At 59.4% G+C, this 23,193-nt stretch overlaps 1 protein-coding gene across 1 annotated transcript; it reads right to left on the minus strand.

The window, feature by feature from the left end:
- Positions 1 to 450: 450 nt before the first annotated feature.
- Positions 451 to 20,021, minus strand: psenen (presenilin enhancer, gamma-secretase subunit). Its single transcript, XM_070872697.1, has 4 exons — positions 19,943 to 20,021; positions 18,861 to 18,958; positions 8,670 to 8,774; positions 451 to 1,901 (listed from the first exon to the last, which is right to left on the minus strand). The coding sequence occupies exons 2-4, from the start codon at positions 18,919 to 18,921 to the stop codon at positions 1,762 to 1,764; spliced, it is 306 nt and encodes a 101-aa protein (XP_070728798.1). The 5' UTR covers positions 18,922 to 18,958; positions 19,943 to 20,021; the 3' UTR covers positions 451 to 1,761.
- Between the last annotated feature and the right edge of the window lie 3,172 nt (positions 20,022 to 23,193).

Consider the following 23,193-nt stretch of genomic DNA (forward strand, 5'->3'; position numbering starts at 1 on the left):
ACAGGGGGTTAGATACAGAGTAAAGCTCCCTCTACACTGTCCCATCAAACACTCCCAGGGCAGGTACACGGGGTTAGATACAGAGTAAAGCTCCCTCTACACTGTCCCATCAAACACTCCCAGAGCAGGTACAGGGGGTTAGATACAGAGTAAAGCTCCCTCTACACTGTCCCATCAAACACTCCCAGGGCAGGTACAGGGGGTTAGATACAGAGTAAAGCTCCCTCTACACTGTCCCATCAAACACTCCCAGGGCAGGTACAGGGGGTTAGATACAGAGTAAAGCTCCCTCTACACTGTCCCATCAAACACTCCCAGGGCAGGTACAGGGGGTTAGATACAGAGTAAAGCTCCCTCTACACTGTCCCATCAAACACTCCCAGGGCAGGTACAGGGGGTTAGATACCGAGTCTGTGAGACGCGGGAGAGGTTGAGGTAAGGAGAAGGAGCTGAGAATAACAGACAGTTTATTCGGAGCACACCTGCCCCACAAACAGTGATTTAAAGTCCAGACATTCATCTCGTAGAAAGGTTCACAGCCGCCTGGGCCCCAGTAATTCGACACGTCCCGGTTACACCCCTCGGCAGAACACAGTCCCACGTCACAGGGTGAGGCATCTCCTCGAGATCGGCCGTCCAAAATCTTCAAACGGTTCATCAATTCAACTTACATGATGGCGAATTGGGTGTGATAATAAGTGGGAGGGAGTGAGAGGGGAGTGAGAGGGGAGTGAGAGGGGGAGAGACAGAGAGGGGGAGAGACAGAGAGGGGGAGAGAGAGAGAGAGAGGGAGCGACAGAGAGGGGGAGCGACAGAGAGGGGGAGCGACAGAGAGGGGGAGAGAGAGAGAGAGGGGGAGAGAGAGAGAGAGGGGGAGAGAGAGAGAGAGGGGGAGAGAGAGAGAGAGGGGGAGAGAGAGAGAGAGGGGGAGAGAGAGAGAGGGGGAGAGAGAGCGTGAGAGAGAAAGACCGAGAGCGAGAGAGAGAGAGCGCGAGAGAAAGACAGAGAGCGAGAGAGAAAGACAGAGAGCGAGAGAGAGAAAGACAGAGAGCGAGAGAGAGAAAGACAGAGAGCGAGAGAGAGAAAGACAGAGAGCGAGAGAGAGAAAGAGAGCGAGAGAGAGAAAGACAGAGAGCGAGAGAGAGAAAGACAGAGAGCGAGAGAGAGAAAGACAGAGAGCGAGAGAGAGAAAGACAGAGAGCGAGAGAGAGAAAGACCGAGAGCGAGAGAGAGAGTGAGCGAGAGAAAGAGCGAGAGAGAGAGAGCGAGAGAGCGAGACGGAGAGCGAGAGAGAGAAAGACAGGGAGCGAGAAAGAGTGAGAGCGAGAGAGAGAGAGACGGAGAGTGAGAGACGGAGAGCGAGAGAGAGAAAGACAGAGAGCGAGAGAGAGAAAGACAGAGAGCGAGAGAGAGAAAGACCGAGAGCGAGAGAGAGAGTGAGCGAGAGAAAGAGCGAGAGAGAGAGCGAGAGAGAGAGACGGAGAGCGAGAGAGAGAAAGACAGGGAGCGAGAAAGAGTGAGAGCGAGAGAAAGAGCGAGAGAGAGAGAGAGACGGAGAGTGAGAGAGAGAAAGACAGGGAGCGAGAGACACGACCCCTCTCCTCTAACCCCGAGGCTCGGGGACAGGACGGAGGGATGTGCCTGTCGTGTGACTCAGTGTGAAGGAGGGGGTTTTGGGGCTGGGGTGGGGGGTTCGGGGGCTTTGAACGATCCGGGTAACGGCAGACCCCGGGCACACAGCCCCCCCTCCTGGGCCGGCCCTCAGGGAATGCCCAGGGGAATGGTGAAGGAGATATAATCGCCAACAGCTCCCCAGTCGGGCCGGAAAGTCTGGTAGATGGTGATCCAGGCGGTGAGTGCAGCCACCCAGAGCGACAGGCCCACTCCTGACCACTTCACATCTGTGGGGGACAACAGGAACTGGCATTGACCCAACGCCTCGAACACTGTACAACATCCCAGGGCCCCTCACAGGGGCCGAACTCACACACAACCCGACCCCGAGACACACAGGGAGATATTGGGGACAGGCGGCCAAAGGCTGGGTCACAGAGGTGCGTTTTAAGGAGCGTCTTGAAGGAGAAGAGAGAGGCGGAGAGGTTCAGGGAGGGAGTTCCAGAGCTTGGGGCCCAGGCAGCTGAAGGCACGGCCACCGATGGTGGAGCGATGGGAATCGGGGGGACGGGCAAGAGGGCAGAATTGGAGGAACACAGAGATCTGGGAGGGGTGTAGGGGCTGGAGGAGGTTACAGAGATAGGGAGGGGTGTAGGGGCTGGAGGGGGTTACAGAGATAGGGAGGGGTGTAGGAGCTGGAGGGGGTTACAGAGATAGGGAGGGGTGTAGGGGCTGGAGGGGGTTACAAAGATAGGGAGGGGTGTAGGGGCTGGAGGGGGTTACAGAGATAGGGAGGGGTGTAGGGGCTGGAGGGGGTTTCAGAGATAGGGAGGGGTGTCGGGGCTGGAGGGGGTTACAGAGATAGGGAGGGGTGTAGGGGCTGGAGGAGGTTACAGAGATAGAGAGGGGTGTCGGGGCTGGAGGAGGTTACAGAGATAGGGAGGGGAAAGGAGGCCATGGAGGGATTTGAAAACAAGGATGAGAATTTTGAAATCTAGGCGTTGCTGGACCGGGAGCCAATGTAGGTCAGTGAGCACAGGGGGTGATGGGTGAGTGGGACTGGGTGTGAGTTAGGACACGGGGTCAGTGAGCACAGGGGGTGATGGGTGAGTGGGACTGGGTGTGAGTTAGGACACGGGGCAGTGAGCACAGGGGGTGATGGGTGAGTGGGACTGGGTGTGAGTTAGGACACGGGGCAGCGAGCACAGGGGGTGATGGGTGAGTGGGACTGGGTGTGAGTTAGGACACGGGGGCAGTGAGCACAGGGGGTGATGGGTGAGTGGGACTGGGTGTGAGTTAGGACACGGGGCAGTGAGCACAGGGGGTGATGGGTGAGTGGGACTGGGTGTGAGTTAGGACACGGGGCAGTGAGCACAGGGGGTGATGGGTGAGTGGGACTGGGTGTGAGTTAGGACACGGGGGCAGTGAGCACAGGGGGTGATGGGTGAGTGGGACTAGGTGTGAGTTAGGACACAGGACAGTGAGCACAGGGGGTGATGGGTGAGCGGGACTGGGTGTGAGTTAGGACACGGGGTCAGTGAGCACAGGGGGTGATGGGTGAGTGGGACTGGGTGTGAGTTAGGACACGGGTCAGTGAGCACAGGGGGTGATGGGTGAGTGGGACTGGGTGTGAGTTAGGACACGGGGCAGTGAGCACAGGGGGTGATGGGTGAGTGGGACTGGGTGTGAGTTAGGACACGGGGTCAGTGAGCACAGCGGGTGATGGGTGAGTGGGACTGGGTGTGAGTTAGGACACGGGGCAGTGAGCACAGGGGGTGATGGGTGAGTGGGACTAGGTGTGAGTTAGGACACAGGACAGTGAGCACAGGGGGTGATGGGTGAGCGGGACTGGGTGTGAGTTAGGACACGGGGCAGGGAGCACAGCGGGTGATGGGTGAGTGGGACTGGGTGTGAGTTAGGACACGGGGCAGTGAGCACAGCGGGTGATGGGTGAGTGGGACTGGGTGTGAGTTAGGACACGGGGCAGTGAGCACAGGGGGTGATGGGTGAGCGGAACTGGGTGCGAGTTAGGACACGGGGTCAGTGAGCACAGGGGATCATGGGTGAGTGGGACTGGGTGTGAGTTAGGACACGGGGCAGTGAGCACAGGGGGTGATGGGTGAGTGGGACTGGGTGTGAGTTAGGACACGGGGCAGTGAGCACAGGGGGTGATGGGTGAGTGGGACTCGGTGCGAGTTAGGACACGGGGCAGTGAGCACAGGGGGTGATGGGTGAGTGGGACAGGGTGTGAGTTAGGACACGGGGCAGTGAGCACAGGGGGTGATGGGTGAGTGGGACTGGGTGTGAGTTAGGACACGGGGCAGTGAGCACAGGGTGTGATGGGTGAGCGGGACTGGGTGCGAGTTAGGACACGGGGTCAGTGAGCACAGGGGGTGATGGGTGAGCGGGACTGGGTGCGAGTTAGGACACAGGGCAGTGAGCACAGGGGGTGATGGGTGAGTGGGACTCGGTGCAAGTTAGGACACGGGGCAGTGAGCACAGGGGGTGATGGGTGAGCGGGACTGGGTGTGAGTTAGGACACGGGGCAGTGAGCACAGGGGGTGATGGGTGAGCGGGACTGGGTGCGAGTTAGGACACGGGGCAGTGAGCACAGGGGGTGATGGGTGAGCGGGACTGGGTGCGAGTTAGGACACGGGGTCAGTGAGCACAGGGGGTGATGGGTGAGCGGGACTGGGTGCGAGTTAGGACACAGGGCAGTGAGCACAGGGGGTGATGGGTGAGTGGGACTGGGTGTGAGTTAGGACACGGGGCAGTGAGCACAGGGGGTGATGGGTTAGTGGGACTCGGTGCGAGTTAGGACACGGGGCAGTGAGCACAGGGGGTGATGGGTGAGCGGGACTGGGTGTGAGTTAGGACACGGGGCAGTGAGCACAGGGGGTGATGGGTGAGTGGGACTGGGTGTGAGTTAGGACACGGGGCAGTGAGCACAGGGGGTGATGGGTGAGTGGGACTGGGTGTGAGTTAGGACACGGGGCAGTGAGCACAGGGGGTGATGGGTGAGTGGGACTGGGTGTGAGTTAGGACACGGGGCAGTGAGCACAGGGGGTGATGGGTGAGTGGGACTGGGTGTGAGTTAGGACACGGGGCAGTGAGCACAGGGGGTGATGGGTGAGTGGGACTGGGTGTGAGTTAGGACACGGGGCAGTGAGCACAGGGGGTGATGGGTGAGTGGGACTGGGTGTGAGTTAGGACACGGGGGCAGTGAGCACAGGGGGTGATGGGTGAGTGGGACTGGGTGCGAGTTAGGACACGGGGGCAGTGAGCACAGGGGGTGATGGGTGAGTGGGACTGGGTGTGAGTTAGGACACGGGGCAGTGAGCACAGGGGGTGATGGGTGAGTGGGACTGGGTGCAAGTTACGACACGGGGTCAGTGAGCACAGCGGGTGATGGGTGAGTGGGACTGGGTGTGAGTTAGGACACGGGGCAGTGAGCACAGGGGGTAATGGGTGAGTGGGACTGGGTGTGAGTTAGGACACGGGGCAGTGAGCACAGGGGGTGATGGGTGAGTGGGACTGGGTGTGAGTTAGGACACGGGGGCAGTGAGCACAGGGGGTGATGGGTGAGTGGGACTGGGTGTGAGTTAGGACACGGGGGCAGTGAGCACAGGGGGTGATGGGTGAGTGGGACTGGGTGCGAGTTAGGACACGGGGCAGTGAGCACAGGGGGTGATGGGTGAGTGGGACTGGGTGTGAGTTAGGACACAGGTCAGTGAGCACAGGTGGTGATGGGTGAGCGGGACTGGGTGTGAGTTAGGACACGGGGCAGTGAGCACAGGGGGTGATGGGTGAGTGGGACTGGGTGTGAGTTAGGACACGGGGCAGTGAGCACAGGGGGTGATGGGTGAGTGGGACTGGGTGTGAGTTAGGACACGGGGCAGTGAGCACAGGGGGTGATGGGTGAGTGGGACTGGGTGTGAGTTGGGACACGGGGGCAGTGAGCACAGGGGGTGATGGGTGAGTGGGACTGGGTGCGAGTTGGGACACGGGGGCAGTGAGCACAGGGGGTGATGGGTGAGTGGGACTGGGTGCGAGTTAGGACACGGGGCAGTGAGCACAGGGGGTGATGGGTGAGTGGGACTGGGTGCGAGTTAGGACACGGGGTCAGTGAGCACAGCGGGTGATGGGTGAGTGGGACTGGGTGTGAGTTAGGACACGGGGCAGTGAGCACAGGGGGTGATGGGTGAGTGGGACTGGGTATGAGTTAGGACACGGGGCAGTGAGCACAGGGGGTGATGGGTGAGTGGGACTGGGTGTGAGTTAGGACACGGGGCAGTGAGCACAGGGGGTGATGGGTGAGTGGGACTGGGTGTGAGTTAGGACACGGGGCAGTGAGCACAGGGGGTGATGGGTGAGTGGGACTGGGTGTGAGTTAGGACACGGGGGCAGTGAGCACAGGGGGTGATGGGTGAGTGGGACTGGGTGCGAGTTAGGACACGGGGGCAGTGAGCACAGGGGGTGATGGGTGAGTGGGACTGGGTGTGAGTTAGGACACGGGGCAGTGAGCACAGGGGGTGATGGGTGAGTGGGACTGGGTGCGAGTTAGGACACGGGGTCAGTGAGCACAGCGGGTGATGGGTGAGTGGGACTGGGTGTGAGTTAGGACACGGGGCAGTGAGCACAGGGGGTAATGGGTGAGTGGGACTGGGTGTGAGTTAGGACACGGGGCAGTGAGCACAGGGGGTGATGGGTGAGTGGGACTGGGTGTGAGTTAGGACACGGGGGCAGTGAGCACAGGGGGTGATGGGTGAGTGGGACTGGGTGCGAGTTAGGACACGGGGGCAGTGAGCACAGGGGGTGATGGGTGAGTGGGACTGGGTGCGAGTTAGGACACGGGGCAGTGAGCACAGGGGGTGATGGGTGAGTGGGACTGGGTGCGAGTTAGGACACGGGGTCAGTGAGCACAGCGGGTGATGGGTGAGTGGGACTGGGTGCGAGTTAGGACACGGGGTCAGTGAGCACAGGGGGTGATGGGTGAGTGGGACTCGGTGCGAGTTAGGACACGGGGTCAGTGAGCACAGCGGGTGATGGGTGAGTGGGACTGGGTGTGAGTTAGGACACGGGGCAGTGAGCACAGGGGGTGATGGGTGAGTGGGACTGGGTGCGAGTTAGGACACGGGGTCAGTGAGCACAGCGGGTGATGGGTGAGTGGGACTGGGTGTGAGTTAGGACACGGGGCAGTGAGCACAGGGGGTGATGGGTGAGTGGGACTGGGTGCGCGAGTTAGGACACGGGGTCAGTGAGCACAGGGGGTGATGGGTGAGTGGGACTCGGTGCGAGTTAGGACACGGGGTCAGTGAGCACAGGGGGTGATGGGTGAGTGGGACTCGGTGCGAGTTAGGACACGGGGTCAGTGAGCACAGGGGGTGATGGGTAGCGGGACTCGGTGCGAGTTAGGACACGGGGTCAGTGAGCACAGGGAGTGATGGGTGAGTGGGACTGGGTGCGAGTTAGGACACGGGGCAGTGAGCACAGGGGGTGATGGGTGAGCGGGACTCGGTGCGAGTTAGGACACGCGGTCAGTAAGCACAGGGGGTGATGGGTGAGTGGGACTGGGTGTGAGTTAGGACACGGGGTCAGTGAGCACAGGGGGCGATGGGTGAGTGGGACTGGGTGTGAGTTAGGACACGAGGACAGTGAGCACAGGGGGTGATGGGTGAGTGGGACTGGGTGTGAGTTAGGACACGGGGCAGTGAGCACAAGGGGTGATGGGTGAGTGGGACTGGGTGCGAGTTAGGACACGGGGCAGTGAGCACAGGGGGTGATGGGTGAGTGGGACTGGGTGTGAGTTAGGACACGAGGTCAGCGAGCACAGGGGGTGATGGGTGAGGGGGACTCGGTGCGAGTTAGGACACGGGGGCAGTGAGCACAGGGGGTGATGGGTGAGTGGGACTGGGTGTGAGTTAGGACACGGAGGCAGTGAGCACAGGGGGTGATGGGTGAGTGGGACTGGGTGTGAGTTAGGACACGGGGTCAGCAGGGTTTTGGACGAGCGGATGGTTACGGAGCGGGGAATGTGGGAGGCCGGCCGGGAGTGCGTTGGAATCATCAGTGGTCTGGAGGTAACAGAGGAACAGAAGGGAGGGGGAGGTTACCCGGGGGTTCCGGAGGGAGGGGGAGGTTTTCCGGGGGTTCCGGAGGGAGGGGGAGGTTACCCGGGGGTTCCGGAGGGAGGGGGAGGTTTTCCGGAGGTTCCGGAGGGAGGGCGAGGTTACCCGGGGGTTCCGGAGGGAGGGGGAGGTTTTCCGGGGGTTCCGGAGGGAGGGCGAGGTTACCCGGGGGTTCCGGAGGGAGGGGGAGATTACCCGGGGGTTCCGGAGGGAGGGGGAGGTTTTCCGGGGGTTCCGGAGGGAGGGGGAGGTTTTCCGGGGGTTCCGGAGGGAGGGCGAGGTTACCCGGGGGTTCCGGAGGGAGGGGGAGGTTACCCGGGGGTTCCGGAGGGAGGGCGAGGTTACCCGGGGGTTCCGGAGGGAGGGCGAGATTACCCGGGGGTTCCGGAGGGAGGGGGAGGTTTTCCGGGGGTTCCGGAGGGAGGGGGAGGTTTTCCGGGGGTTCCGGAGGGAGGGCGAGGTTACCCGGGGGTTCCGGAGGGAGGGCGAGGTTACCCGGGGGTTCCGGAGGGAGGGCGAGGTTACCCGGGGGTTCCGGAGGTTACCCGGGGGTTCCGGAGGGAGGGGGAGGTTTTCCGGGGGTTCCGGAGGGAGGGCGAGGTTACCCGGGGGTTCCGGAGGTTACCCGGGGGTTCCGGAGGGAGGGGGAGGTTACCCGGGGGTTCCGGAGGGAGGGCGAGGTTACCCGGGGGTTCCGGAGGGAGGGCGAGGTTACCCGGGGGTTCCGGAGGGAGGGGGAGGTTTTCCGGGGGTTCCGGAGGGAGGGGGAGGTTTTCCGGGGGTTCCGGAGGGAGGGGGAGGTTTTCCGGGGGCTCCGGAGGCAGGGGGAGGTTACCCGGGGGTTCCGGAGGTTACCCGGGGATTGCGGAGGGAGGGCGAGGTTACCCGGGGGCTCCGGAGGGAGGGGGAGGTTACCCGTATACTTACATTTCTTGATCTGTGGTTGCTCATTGAACTGCGGCTTGACAAAAGCTTCACGGAAAAACCAGACCACGTTGACCAGCCACAGGAAAGGCAGCAGAGCAAATCCCCCTGGAACACAGCAAGGGCCAAAGTCCGTCAACATCGCGCGTTCCCCACAGACACTGGGCCCCACCGCTCCGTGCCGGGGTTTATGCCCCACCCCAGCCCCCTCCAATCCCTCTCCATCTCACCCCATCACCATGTCCTGCTATTCCTTTCTCCAGCTCCCAAAGCGAGCGCTCTACTCGGAACTCCTTCACGGGCAAACGGGCCGAAAGAGGGCAGAGGAAACGTTACAAGGGACCACCCTCAAAGCCTCCCTGATAAAGTGCAACATCCCCACCCACACCTGGGAGTCCCTGGGCCCAAAGACCAGTCCGCCCTAAGTGGAGGAAGTGCATCCGGGAGGGCGCTGAGCACCTCGAGTCTCGTCGCCGAGAGCGTGCAGAAACCAAGCGCAGGCAGCGGAAGGAGCGTGCGGCAAACCAGTCCCACCCTCCCCTTCCCTCAACGTCTATCTGTCCCACCCTCCCCTTCCCTCAACGTCTATCTGTCCCACCCTCCCCTTCCCTCAACGTCTATCTGTCCCACCCTCCCCTTCCCTCAACGTCTATCTGTCCCACCCTCCTCTTCCCTCAACGTCTATCTGTCCCACCTGTGACAGGGACTGTGGTTCCCGTATTAGGCTGTTCAGCCACCTCAGGACTCGTGTTAAGAGTGGAAGCAAGTCTTCCTCGATTCCGAGGGACTGCCTATGATGATGATGAAATGTATCTCTGCTATTCGCCTGTGGGAGTGAGTTCCACATTCTCACCCCTCTCTGGGGTAGCAAGTTCCCCAACATTCGAGGAACAAAGGGCCCTGGGAGTGAAGGTCCACAGATCCCTGAAGGTAGCAGGCCAGGTGGATAAGGTGGTTAAGAAGGCATACGGAATACTTGCCTTTATTGGCCGAGGCAGAGAAGACACGAGCTGAGAGGGTTATGCTTGAAATATATAAAACACCAGCTAGGCCACAGCTGGAGTACTGCGTGCAGTTCTGGTCACCGCATTACAGGAAGGATGTGATTGCACTGGAGAGGGTACAGAGGAGATTTACCAGGATGTTGCACTAGAGAGGGTACAGAGGAGATTTACCAGGATGTTGCACTGGAGAGGGTACAGAGGAGATTTACCAGGATGTTGCCTGGACTGGAGAGGGTACAGAGGAGATTTACCAGGATGTTGCACTGGAGAGGGTACAGAGGAGATTTACCAGGATGTTGCACTGGAGAGGGTACAGAGGAGATTTACCAGGATGTTGCACTGGAGAGGGTACAGAGGAGATTTACCAGGATGTTGCACTGGAGAGGGTACAGAGGAGATTTACCAGGATGTTGCCTGGAGAGGGTACAGAGGAGATTTACCAGGATGTTGCACTGGAGAGGGTACAGAGGAGATTTACCAGGATGTTGCACTGGAGAGGGTACAGAGGAGATTTACCAGGATGTTGCACTGGAGAGGGTGCAGAGGAGATTTACCAGGATGTTGTACTAGAGAGGGTACAGAGGAGATTGACCAGGATGTTGCACTGGAGAGGGTACAGAGGAGATTTACCAGGATGCTGCACTGGAGAGGGTACAGAGGAGATTTACCAGGATGTTGCACTGGAGAGGGTACAGAGGAGATTTATCAGGATGTTGCACTGGAGAGGGTACAGAGGAGATTTACCAGGATGTTGCACTGGAGAGGGTACAGAGGAGATTTACCAGGATGTTGCACTGGAGAGAGTACAGAGGAGATTTATCAGGATGTTGCACTGGAGAGGGTACAGAAGAGATTTACCAGGATGTTGCACTGGAGAGAGTACAGAGGAGATTTATCAGGATGTTGCACTGGAGAGGGTACAGAGGAGATTTACCAGGATGTTGCACTGGAGAGGGTGCAGAGGAGATTTACCAGGATGTTGTACTAGAGAGGGTACAGAGGAGATTGACCAGGATGTTGCACTGGAGAGGGTACAGAGGAGATTTACCAGGATGCTGCACTGGAGAGGGTACAGAGGAGATTTACCAGGATGTTGCACTGGAGAGGGTACAGAGGAGATTTACCAGGATGTTGCACTGGAGAGGGTACAGAGGAGATTTACCAGGATGTTGCCTGGACTGGAGAATTTTAGTGATGAGGAAAGATTGGATCGGCTGGGGTTGTTTACTTTGGAACAGAGGAGGCTGAGGGGAGACCTGATTGAGGTGTATAAAATGATGAGGGGCCTGGATAGAGTGGATAGGACGGACCTGTTTCCCTTGGCAGAGGGGTCAACAACCAGGGGGCGTGAATTGAAAGTAATTGGGGGGAGGTTTAGAGGGGGTTTGAGGGGAAATGTCTTCACCCAGAGGGTGGTGGGGGTCTGGGGGGGAACTCACTGCCTGAAAGGGGGGTAGAGGCAGAAACCCTCACCACATTTAAAAAGTAGCTGGATGTGCCATAACCTAGAGGGGTGTAGGGGCTGGAGGAGGTTACAGAGATAGGGAGGGGTGTAGGGGCTGGAGGGGGTTACAGAGATAGGGAGGGGTGTATGGGCTGGAGGAGGTTACAGAGATAGGGAGGGGTGTCGGGGCTGGAGGAGGTTACAGAGATAGGGAGGGGTGTCGGGGCTGGAGGAGGTTATGAGATAGGGAGGGGTGTAGGGGCTGGAGGAGGTTACAGAGATAGGGAGGGGTGTAGGGGCTGGAGGAGGTTACAGAGATAGGGAGGGGTGTAGGGGCTGGAGGAGGTTACAGAGATAGGGAGGGGTGTAGGGGCTGGAGGGGGTTAGAGATAGGGAGGGGTGTCGGGGCTGGAGGAGGTTACAGAGATAGGGAGGGGTGTGGGGGCTGGAGGAGGTTACAGAGATAGGGAGGGGTGTAGGGGCTGGAGGAGGTTACAGAGTTAGCGAGGGGTGTAGGGGCTGGAGGAGGTTACAGAGATAGCGAGGGGTGTAGGGGCTGGAGGAGGTTACAGAGATAGGGAGGGGTGTAGGGGCTGGAGGAGGTTACAGAGATAGGGAGGGGTGTAGGGGCTGGAGGAGGTTACAGAGATAGGGAGGGGTGTAGGGGCTGGAGGAGGTTACAGAGATAGGGAGGGGTGTAGGGGCTGGAGGAGGTTACAGAGATAGGGAGGGGTGTAGAGGCTGGAGGGGGTTACAGAGATAGGGAGGGGTGTAGGGGCTGGAGGAGGTTACAGAGGTAGGGAGGGGTGTAGGGGCTGGAGGAGGTTACAGAGGTAGGGAGGGGTGTAGGGGCTGGAGGAGGTTACAGAGATAGGGAGGGGTGTAGGGGCTGGAGGAGGTTACAGAGATAGGGAGGGGTGTAAGCGCTGGAGGGGGTTACAGAGATAGGGAGGGGTGTCGGGGCTGGAGGAGGTTATGAGATAGGGAGGGGTGTAGGGGCTGGAGGAGGTTACAGAGATAGGGAGGGGTGTAGGGGCTGGAGGAGGTTACAGAGATAGGGAGGGGTGTAGGGGCTGGAGGAGGTTACAGAGATAGGGAGGGGTGTAGGGGCTGGAGGGGGTTAGAGATAGGGAGGGGTGTCGGGGCTGGAGGAAGTTACAGAGATAGGGAGGGGTGTATGGGCTGGAGGAGGTTACAGAGATAGGGAGGGGTGTAGGGGCTGGAGGAGGTTACAGAGATAGGGAGGGGTGTAGGGGCTGGAGGGGGTTACAGAGATAGGGAGGGGTGTCGGGGCTGGAGGAGGTTACAGAGTTAGCGAGGGGTGTAGGGGCTGGAGGAGGTTACAGAGATAGCGAGGGGTGTAGGGGCTGGAGGAGGTTACAGAGATAGGGAGGGGTGTAGGGGCTGGAGGAGGTTACAGAGATAGGGAGGGGTGTAGGGGCTGGAGGAGGTTACAGAGATAGGGAGGGGTGTAGGGGCTGGAGGGGGTTACAGAGATAGGGAGGGGTGTAGGGGCTGGAGGAGGTTACAGAGATAGGGAGGGGTGTAGGGGCTGGAGGAGGTTACAGAGATAGGGAGGGGTGTAAGCGCTGGAGGGGGTTACAGAGATAGGGAGGGGTGTAGGGGCTGGAGGAGGTTACAGAGATAGGGAGGGGTGTAGGGGCTGGAGGAGGTTACAGAGATAGGGAGGGGTGTAGAGGCTGGAGGGGGTTACAGAGATAGGGAGGGGTGTAGGGGCTGGAGGAGGTTACAGAGGTAGGGAGGGGTGTAGGGGCTGGAGGAGGTTACAGAGGTAGGGAGGGGTGTAGGGGCTGGAGGAGGTTACAGAGATAGGGAGGGGTGTAGGGGCTGGAGGAGGTTACAGAGATAGGGAGGGGTGTAAGCGCTGGAGGGGGTTACAGAGATAGGGAGGGGTGTCGGGGCTGGAGGAGGTTATGAGATAGGGAGGGGTGTAGGGGCTGGAGGAGGTTACAGAGATAGGGAGGGGTGTAGGGGCTGGAGGAGGTTACAGAGATAGGGAGGGGTGTAGGGGCTGGAGGAGGTTACAGAGATAGGGAGGGGTGTAGGGGCTGGAGGGGGTTAGAGATAGGGAGGGGTGTCGGGGCTGGAGGAAGTTACAGAGATAGGGAGGGGTGTATGGGCTGGAGGAGGTTACAGAGATAGGGAGGGGTGTAGGGGCTGGAGGAGGTTACAGAGATAGGGAGGGGTGTCGGGGCTGGAGGAGGTTACAGAGATAGGGAGGGGTGTCGGGGCTGGAGGAGGTTATGAGATAGGGAGGGGTGTGGGGGCTGGAGGAGGTTACAGAGATAGGGAGGGGTGTAGGGGCTGGAGGAGGTTACAGAGATAGGGAGGGGTGTCGGGGCTGGAGGAGGTTACAGAGATAGGGAGGGGTGTCGGGGCTGGAGGAGGTTATGAGATAGGGAGGGGTGTGGGGGCTGGAGGGGGTTACAGAGATAGGGAGGGGTGTAGGAGCTGGAGGAGGTTACAGAGATAGGGAGGGGTGTAGGGGCTGGAGGAGGTTACAGAGATAGGGAGGGGTGTAGGGGCTGGAGGAGGTTACAGAGATAGGGAGGGGTGTAGGGGCTGGAGGGGGTTAGAGATAGGGAGGGGTGTCGGGGCTGGAGGAGGTTACAGAGATAGGGAGGGGTGTGGGGGCTGGAGGAGGTTACAGAGATAGGGAGGGGTGTAGGGGCTGGAGGAGGTTACAGAGTTAGCGAGGGGTGTAGGGGCTGGAGGAGGTTACAGAGATAGCGAGGGGTGTAGGGGCTGGAGGAGGTTACAGAGATAGGGAGGGGTGTAGGGGCTGGAGGAGGTTACAGAGATAGGGAGGGGTGTAGGGGCTGGAGGAGGTTACAGAGATAGGGAGGGGTGTAGGGGCTGGAGGCGGTTACAGAGATAGGGAGGGGTGTAGGGGCTGGAGGAGGTTACAGAGATAGGGAGGGGTGTAGGGGCTGGAGGGGGTTACAGAGATAGGGAGGGGTGTAGGGGCTGGAGGAGGTTACAGAGATAGGGAGGGGTGTAGGGGCTGGAGGAGGTTACAGAGATAGGGAGGGGTGTAGAGGCTGGAGGGGGTTACAGAGATAGGGAGGGGTGTAGGGGCTGGAGGAGGTTACAGAGGTAGGGAGGGGTGTAGGGGCTGGAGGAGGTTACAGAGGTAGGGAGGGGTGTAGGGGCTGGAGGAGGTTACAGAGATAGGGAGGGGTGTAGGGGCTGGAGGAGGTTACAGAGATAGGGAGGGGTGTAAGCGCTGGAGGGGGTTACAGAGATAGGGAGGGGTGTCGGGGCTGGAGGAGGTTATGAGATAGGGAGGGGTGTAGGGTCTGGAGGGGATTACAGAGATAGGGAGGGGTGTAGGGGCTGGAGGAGGTTACAGAGATAGGGAGGGGTGTAGGGGCTGGAGGAGGTTACAGAGATAGGGAGGGGTGTAGGGGCTGGAGGAGGTTACAGAGATAGGGAGGGGTGTAGGGGCTGGAGGGGGTTAGAGATAGGGAGGGGTGTCGGGGCTGGAGGAAGTTACAGAGATAGGGAGGGGTGTATGGGCTGGAGGAGGTTACAGAGATAGGGAGGGGTGTAGGGGCTGGAGGAGGTTACAGAGATAGGGAGGGGTGTAGGGGCTGGAGGGGGTTACAGAGATAGGGAGGGGTGTCGGGGCTGGAGGAGGTTACAGAGTTAGCGAGGGGTGTAGGGGCTGGAGGAGGTTACAGAGATAGCGAGGGGTGTAGGGGCTGGAGGAGGTTACAGAGATAGGGAGGGGTGTAGGGGCTGGAGGAGGTTACAGAGATAGGGAGGGGTGTAGGGGCTGGAGGAGGTTACAGAGATAGGGAGGGGTGTAGGGGCTGGAGGAGGTTACAGAGATAGGGAGGGGTGTAGGGGCTGGAGGGGGTTACAGAGATAGGGAGGGGTGTAGGGGCTGGAGGAGGTTACAGAGATAGGGAGGGGTGTAGGGGCTGGAGGAGGTTACAGAGATAGGGAGGGGTGTAAGCGCTGGAGGGGGTTACAGAGATAGGGAGGGGTGTAGGGGCTGGAGGAGGTTACAGAGATAGGGAGGGGTGTAGGGGCTGGAGGAGGTTACAGAGATAGGGAGGGGTGTAGAGGCTGGAGGGGGTTACAGAGATAGGGAGGGGTGTAGGGGCTGGAGGAGGTTACAGAGGTAGGGAGGGGTGTAGGGGCTGGAGGAGGTTACAGAGGTAGGGAGGGGTGTAGGGGCTGGAGGAGGTTACAGAGATAGGGAGGGGTGTAGGGGCTGGAGGAGGTTACAGAGATAGGGAGGGGTGTAAGCGCTGGAGGGGGTTACAGAGATAGGGAGGGGTGTCGGGGCTGGAGGAGGTTATGAGATAGGGAGGGGTGTAGGGGCTGGAGGAGGTTACAGAGATAGGGAGGGGTGTAGGGGCTGGAGGAGGTTATAGAGATAGGGAGGGGTGTAGGGGCTGGAGGAGGTTACAGAGATAGGGAGGGGTGTAGGGGCTGGAGGGGGTTAGAGATAGGGAGGGGTGTCGGGGCTGGAGGAAGTTACAGAGATAGGGAGGGGTGTATGGGCTGGAGGAGGTTACAGAGATAGGGAGGGGTGTAGGGGCTGGAGGAGGTTACAGAGATAGGGAGGGGTGTAGGGGCTGGAGGGGGTTACAGAGATAGGGAGGGGTGTCGGGGCTGGAGGAGGTTACAGAGTTAGCGAGGGGTGTAGGGGCTGGAGGAGGTTACAGAGATAGCGAGGGGTGTAGGGGCTGGAGGAGGTTACAGAGATAGGGAGGGGTGTAGGGGCTGGAGGAGGTTACAGAGATAGGGAGGGGTGTAGGGGCTGGAGGAGGTTACAGAGATAGGGAGGGGTGTAGGGGCTGGAGGAGGTTACAGAGATAGGGAGGGGTGTAGGGGCTGGAGGGGGTTACAGAGATAGGGAGGGGTGTAGGGGCTGGAGGAGGTTACAGAGATAGGGAGGGGTGTAGGGGCTGGAGGAGGTTACAGAGATAGGGAGGGGTGTAGGGGCTGGAGGGGGTTACAGAGATAGGGAGGGGTGTAGGGGCTGGAGAAGGTTACAGAGATAGGAAGGGTGTGGGGGCTGGAGAAGGTTACAGAGATAGGGAGGGGTGTAGGGGCTGGAGGAGGTTACAGAGATAGGGAGGGGTGTAGTGGCTGGAGGAGGTTACAGAGATAGGGAGGGGTGTAGGGGCTGGAGGAGGTTACAGAGATAGGGAGGGGTGTAGGGGCTGGAGGAGGTTACAGAGATAGGGAGGGGTGTAAGCGCTGGAGGAGGTTACAGAGATAGGGAGGGGTGTAGGGGCTGGAGGAGGTTACAGAGATAGGGAGGGGTGTAAGCGCTGGAGGAGGTTACAGAGATAGGGAGGGGTGAAAGCGAGGCGTTGCTTAACCGGGAGCCAATGTAGGTCAGTGAGCACAGTGGGTGATGGGTGAGTGGGACTCGGTGCGAGTTAGGACACGGGTCAATGAGCACAGGGGGTGATGGGTGAGTGGGACTGGGTGTGAGTTAGGACACGGGTGAGTGAGCACAGGGGGTGATGGGTGAGTGGGACTGGGTGCGAGTTAGGACACGGGGCAGTGAGCACAGGGGGTGATGGGTGAGTGGGACTGGGTGTGAGTTAGGACACGGGTCAATGAGCACAGGGGGTGATGAGTGAGTGGGACTGGGTGTGAGTTAGGACACGGGTCAGTGAGCACAGGGGGTGATGGGTGAGCGGGACTGGGTGCGAGTTAGGACACGGGTCAATGAGCACAGGGGGTGATGGGTGAGTGGGACTCGGGGCGAGTTAGGACACGGGGTCAGTGAGCACAGGGGGTGATGGGTGAGTGGGACTGGGTGTGAGTTAGGACACGGGTGAGTGAGCACAGGGGGTGATGGGTGAGTGGGACTGGGTGCGAGTTAGGACACGGGGCAGTGAGCACAGGGGGTGATGGGTGAGTGGGACTGGGTGTGAGTTAGGACACGGGTCAGTGAGCACAGGGGGTAATGGGTGAGTGGGACTGGGTGTGAGTTAGGACACGGGGCAGTGAGCACAGGGGGTGATGGGTGAGTGGGACTCGGTGTGAGTTAGGACACGGGGCAGTGAGCACAGGGGGTGATGGGTGAGTGGGACTGGGTGTGAGTTAGGACACGGGGTCAGTGAGCACAGGGGGTGATGGGTGAGTGGGACTGGGTGTGAGTTAGGACACGGGGTCAGTGAGCACAGGGGGTGATGGGTGAGTGGGACTGGGTGCGAGTTAGGACACGGGTCAGTGAGCACAGGGGGTGGTGGGTGAGTGGGACTCGGTGCGAGTTAGGACAAGGGTCAGCGAGCACAGGGGGTGATGGGTGAGTGGGACTGGGTGTGAGTTAGGACACGGGGTCAGCGAGCACAGGGGGTGATGGGTGAGTGGGACTGGGTGTGAGTTAGGACACGGGGTCAGCGAGCACAGGGGGTGATGGGTGAGCGGGACTGGGTGTGAGTTAGGACACAGGGTCAGTGAGCACAGGGGGTGATGGGTGAGTGGGACTGGGTGTGAGTTAGGACACGGGGCAGTGAGCACAGGGGGTGATGGGTGAGTGGGACTGGGTGTGAGTTAGGACACGGGGCAGTGAGCACAGGGGGTGATGGGTGAGTGGGACTCGGTGCGAGTTAGGACACGGGGACAGCCGAGTTTTAGATCACCTCTAGTTTACGTCAGGTTGAATGTGGGAGGCCGGCCAGGAGTGTGTTGGAATGGTCAAGTCTGGAGGTAACAGAGGCAGGGATGAGGGTTTCAGCAGCGGACAAAAGTTTCTCCTGAATGCCCCATTGGATTTATTGGTGACTGTCGTATATTGATGGCCCCTAGTTCTGGTCTCCAGTGGGAACATCTTCTCTGCGTTGACCCTGTCAAACCCTTTCATAATCTGCACACCTCCATCAGCTCACCCCTCAGCCTTCTCCTCTCCAGAGAAATGAGCCCCAGCCTTTCCCGATAGTTATAACCTCCCAGTTCTGGTTTAACATCAGCTTTGTATTGCAGTTCTATTGCTCTCGAAATGAACCGCTTTATGGATCTTGCATCCAGGCAAGTGGGGAGTGTTCCCTCACACTCCTGACTTGTGTCTTGACGATGGTGGAGAGGCTTTGGGGAGTCAGGAGGTGAGACACTCGACACACAATACCCAGCCTCTGACCCGCTCTTGTAGCCACAGTATGTGTGTGGCTGGTCCAGTTAATTGTCTGGTCAATGGTCACCCCCAGGATGTTGACGGTGGGACATTCGGCGATGGGAATGTCAAGGGGTGGTGGGTAGACTCTCGCTTGTTGGAGATGGTCATTGCCTGGCTCTTGTGTGGTGCGAATGTTACTTGCCATTTATCAGCCCGAGCCTGAATGTTGTCCAGGTCTTGCTGCATGTGGGCACGGACTGCTCCATTATCTGAGGAGTTGTGAATGGAACTGAACACTGTGCAGTCATCAGCGAACATCCCCACTTCTGACCTTGTGATGGAGGGAAGGTCATTGATGAAGCAGCTGAAGTTGTTTGGGCCGAGGACACTGCCCTGAGGATCTCCTGCAGCGATGTCCTGGGGCTGAGATAATTGGCCCCCGACCACCACAACCATCTCCCTGTGTGCTGGGTCTGGCTCCAGCCAGTGGGGAGTTTTCCCCTGATTCCCACTGACTTCAAATTGTACTCGGGCTTGGAACGTTGCTGGCCATTTCCCCACGGACCCCACGCCCCCCCCTCCTCGATCGCTCCCCTCCCCTCCCCTCCCCTCCTCCCCCGGATCGCTCCGGCCCTCACCCAGATAGTATTTGCGGCACAGGTTGAGTTTATCCTCGTTGCTGACTCGTTCCAAATTCATCCTGGCCCCTGGGGTTTATCGAACAGCCTCTCGATACCTGCAGGGGGGCCGGGGGTGGAGAGAGAGAGACAGAGAGAGACAGAGAGGTCAATCACCTTCAGCAGCTGACCTCAGGGGCCGGGGGGTGGGGGGTCATTCTGTACATCCCACAGATAATTCTCCGTCTTTAACCCGTCCAACACAGGCCCTGGGAAGGTCGGCCTGGGATTGGTCCTTCCCTTTAATACCCCCCTCCCCTTTAATATCCCCCTCCCCTATAATAACCCCCTCCCCTATAATACCCCCACCTCCCCTTTAATACCCCCACCTCCCCTTTAATACTCCCCTCCCCTATAATATCCCCACCTCCCCTTTAATACTCCCCTCCCCTACAATACCCCCACCTCCCCTTTAATACTCCCCTCCCCTTTAATACCCCCACCTCCCCTTTAATACTCCCCTCCCCTTTAATACTCCCTTCCCCTACAATACCCCCACCTCTCCTTTAATACTCCCCTCCCCTTTAATACCCCCACCTCCCCTTTAATACTCCCTTCCCCTACAATACCCCCACCTCCCCTTTAATACTCCCCTCCCCTTTAATACCCCCACCTCCCCTTTAATACCCCCACCTCCCCTATAATACCCCCACCTCCCCTTTAATATTCCCCTCCCCTTTAATATTCCCCTCCCCTATAATACCCCCACCTCCCCTTTAATACTCCCCTCCCCTTTAATACCCCCACCTCCCCTTTAATACTCCCCTCCCCTTTAATACTCCCCTCCCCTACAATACCCCCACCTCTCCTTTAATACTCCCCCTCCCCTTTAATATTCCCCTCCCCTTTAATATTCCCCTCCCCTATAATACCCCCACCTCCCCTTTAATACTCCCCTCCCCTTTAATACCCCCACCTCTCCTTTAATACCCCCACCTCCCCTTTAATACCCCCACCTCCCCTTTAATACTCCACCTCCCCTTTAATACCCCCCTCACCTCCCCTTTAAGATTTGCCCCTCTGGAGATTTTCTGTCCTCCTACCTCTCCCTTTCTCCACTTCCCTCCTTTCGATCTCGGCACAGCGCAGGCGCGCCGCGCGGCCCGCCGGGAAATGGAGTACCGGCCAGAAACTACAACTCCCGGCATGCCTGGCGGGGGGGGGGGTGAGGCCCTGCCGCGCAGCCTGCTGGGAGAGGCAACCAGCGTTAAAAAAAAAACAACAAACGACAAAAAAGCATCAAATCGATTATAGTCGACGGACAGAATATCCCCAATCACTCTGCTCCGGCGCCCGGCTCAAACAAGCGACGTGTTAAATCGATTTAAAGGGACGGACTACAACTCCCGGCGGGCCCCGCGGCCCGGACGCCGGCGCGGTGCGCGGAAGGGCCGCCCCCGGGGCACGCCGGGAGTTGTAGTTACCGGCCCGGCCGCCATTTCCGGCTGCGCGGCAGAGGGCGCTGCGGGTGGCGTAGCGGGGAAGGTGAGTGGGCTGGAGACCCAGAGCCTGAGCCACTGCCCCAGGGAGGAGAGTTCAAACCCCACCACCGCTCCTGGGGGGGATTTAAATTCAAACAATTAATTTAATTAGTAATTAAAAAGCCAGCATTAGTAATGTTCACGTAAAACTACCGGATTGTCCTTAAACCCATCTGGGAGTTTTAAACTCAAACGATTAAATAAATCTTGAATTGGAAATGAACCTGAAGCTATGACCCTCCCTATCTCTGTAACCCCCTCCAGTCCCTACACCCCTCCCTATCTCTGTAACCCCATCCAGCTCCTACACCCCTCCCTATCTCTGTAACCTCCTCCAGCCCCTATACCCCTCCCTATCTCTGTAACCCCATCCAGCTCCTACACCCCTCCCTATCTCTGTAACCTCCTCCAGCCCCTACACCCCTCCCTATCTCTGTAACCACCTCCAGCCCCTACACCCCTCCCTATCTCTGTAACCTCCTCCAGCCCCTAGACCCCTCCCTATCTCTGTAACCTCCTCCAGCCCCTCCCTATCTCTGTAACCCCCTCCAGCCCCTCCCTATCTCTGTAACCCCCTCCAGCCCCTACACCCTTCCCGATCTCTGTAATCTCCTCCAGCCCCTACACCCCTCCCTATCTCTGTAACCCCCTCCAGCCCCACAACCGAGATCTCTGCCCTCCCCCAATTCTGCCCTCTTGCCTATCCCCCGATTCCCATCGCTCCACCATCGGTGGCCGTGCCTTCAGCTGCCTGGGCCCCAAGCTCTGGAACTCCCTCCCTGAACCTCTCCCCCTCTCTCTCCTCCTTCAAGACGCTCCTTAAAACCCACCTCTGTGACCCAGCTTTTGGTCGCCTGTCCCGAATGTCTCCTTGTGACTAATTATTGCCTGATTTGCGCTCCTGTGACCCGCCTTGGGATATATAATGCACTGTGGTTGAAATCTTCTGTCCTGACCCGGTCTGGCCTATATGTGGCTCCTGAGCATGAGAGCATCAGGAGCAGGAGTCGGCCATTCGGCCCCTCGAGCCTGCTCCGCCATTCAATGAGATCATGGCTGATCTTCCACCTCAACTCCCCTTTCCCGCCCGATCCCTCGATTCCCTTAATATCCAAAAATCGATCGACCTCGTTCTTCGAACCACAGCAATGTGGTTGACTCGAAATGCCCTCTGAAATGGCCAATCAGTTTGAAAGAAAAGATAGACGAGAATTTATATAGCGCCTTTCACGGCCACCGGACGTCCCAAAGCGCTTTACAGCCAATGAAGTACTTTTTGGAGTGTGGTCAACTGTTGTAATGTTTGTATCAAAACCGCTACGGAAATCCCCTCCCGAACAGCACTGTGGGAGCACCTTCACCACACGGACTGCAGCGGTTCAAGAAGGCGGCTCACCACCTCCTTCTCAAGGGGCGACGAGGGATGGGCAATAAATGCCGACCTTGGCCAGTGACTCCTCCATCCCAGGAACGAATAATAACTACGGAGAAATTGGGGGCGGGGAGGTGGGGCACCCTTTGTGCTCGTACTGAGCGAGTACCGCACTGTCGGAGGGGCAGTACTGAGGGAGCCCCGCACTGTCGGAGGGGCAGTACTGAGGGAGTGCCGCACTGTCGGAGGGGCAGTACTGAGGGAGTGCCGCACTGTCAGGGGGCAGTACTGAGGGAGACCCGCACTGTCGGAGGGGCAGTACTGAGGGAGTGCCGCACTGTCTGTTGCAGTACTGAGGGAGCACTGCACTGTCAGGGGGCAGTACTGAGGGAGACCCGCACTGTCGGAGGGGCAGTACTGAGGGAGACCCGCACTGTCGGAGGGGCAGTACTGAGGGAGTGCCGCACTGTCTGGGGCAGTACTGAGGGAGTGCCGCACTGTCGGAGGGGCAGTACTGAGGGAGTACCGCACTGTCGGAGGGGCAGTACTGAGCGAGTACCGCACTGTCAGGGGGCAGTACTGAGGGAGTACCGCACTGTCGGAGGGGCAGTACTGAGGGAGTGCCGCACTGTCGGAGGGGCAGTACTGAGGGAGCACCGCACTGTCGGAGGGGCGGTACTGAGGGAGCGCCGCACTGTCGGAGGGTCAGTACTGAGGGAGTGCCGCACTGTCGGAGGGGCAGTACTGAGGGAGTGCCGCACTGTCTGTTGCAGTACTGAGGGAGCACTGCACTGTCAGGGGGCAGTACTGAGGGAGACCCGCACTGTCGGAGGGGCAGTACTGAGGGAGACCCGCACTGTCGGAGGGGCAGTACTGAGGGAGTGCCGCACTGTCTGGGGCAGTACTGAGGGAGTGCCGCACTGTCGGAGGGGCAGTACTGAGGGAGTACCGCACTGTCGGAGGGGCAGTACTGAGCGAGTACCGCACTGTCAGGGGGCAGTACTGAGGGAGTACCGCACTGTCGGAGGGGCAGTACTGAGGGAGTGCCGCACTGTCGGAGGGGCAGTACTGAGGGAGCACCGCACTGTCGGAGGGGCGGTACTGAGGGAGCGCCGCACTGTCGGAGGGTCAGTACTGAGGGAGACCCGCACTGTCGGAGGGGCAGTACTGAGGGAGTGCCGCACTGTCTGTTGCAGTACTGAGGGAGCACTGCACTGTCAGGGGGCAGTACTGAGGGAGACCCGCACTGTCGGAGGGGCAGTACTGAGGGAGACCCGCACTGTCGGAGGGGCAGTACTGAGGGAGTGCCGCACTGTCTGGGGCAGTACTGAGGGAGTGCCGCACTGTCGGAGGGGCAGTACTGAGGGAGTACCGCACTGTCGGAGGGGCAGTACTGAGCGAGTACCGCACTGTCAGGGGGCAGTACTGAGGGAGTACCGCA

This window comes from Pristiophorus japonicus, unplaced genomic scaffold (genome assembly GCF_044704955.1).
Source record: "Pristiophorus japonicus isolate sPriJap1 unplaced genomic scaffold, sPriJap1.hap1 HAP1_SCAFFOLD_350, whole genome shotgun sequence".
NCBI classification, from domain to species: domain Eukaryota; kingdom Metazoa; phylum Chordata; class Chondrichthyes; family Pristiophoridae; genus Pristiophorus; species Pristiophorus japonicus.

Bases quoted from the DNA above. Each gene is read 5' to 3' on its own strand.
- psenen (XM_070872697.1), bottom strand. From the start codon at position 18,921: ATGAATTTGGAACGAGTCAGCAACGAGGATAAACTCAACCTGTGCCGC. The intron at 8,775-18,860 runs GTGAGGGCCGGA...GCTGTGTTCCAG, and splicing joins GTGCCGCAAATACTATCTGG to GGGGATTTGCTCTGCTGCCT. The intron at 1,902-8,669 runs GTAAGTATACGG...TGTCCCCCACAG, and splicing joins GCAACCACAGATCAAGAAAT to ATGTGAAGTGGTCAGGAGTG.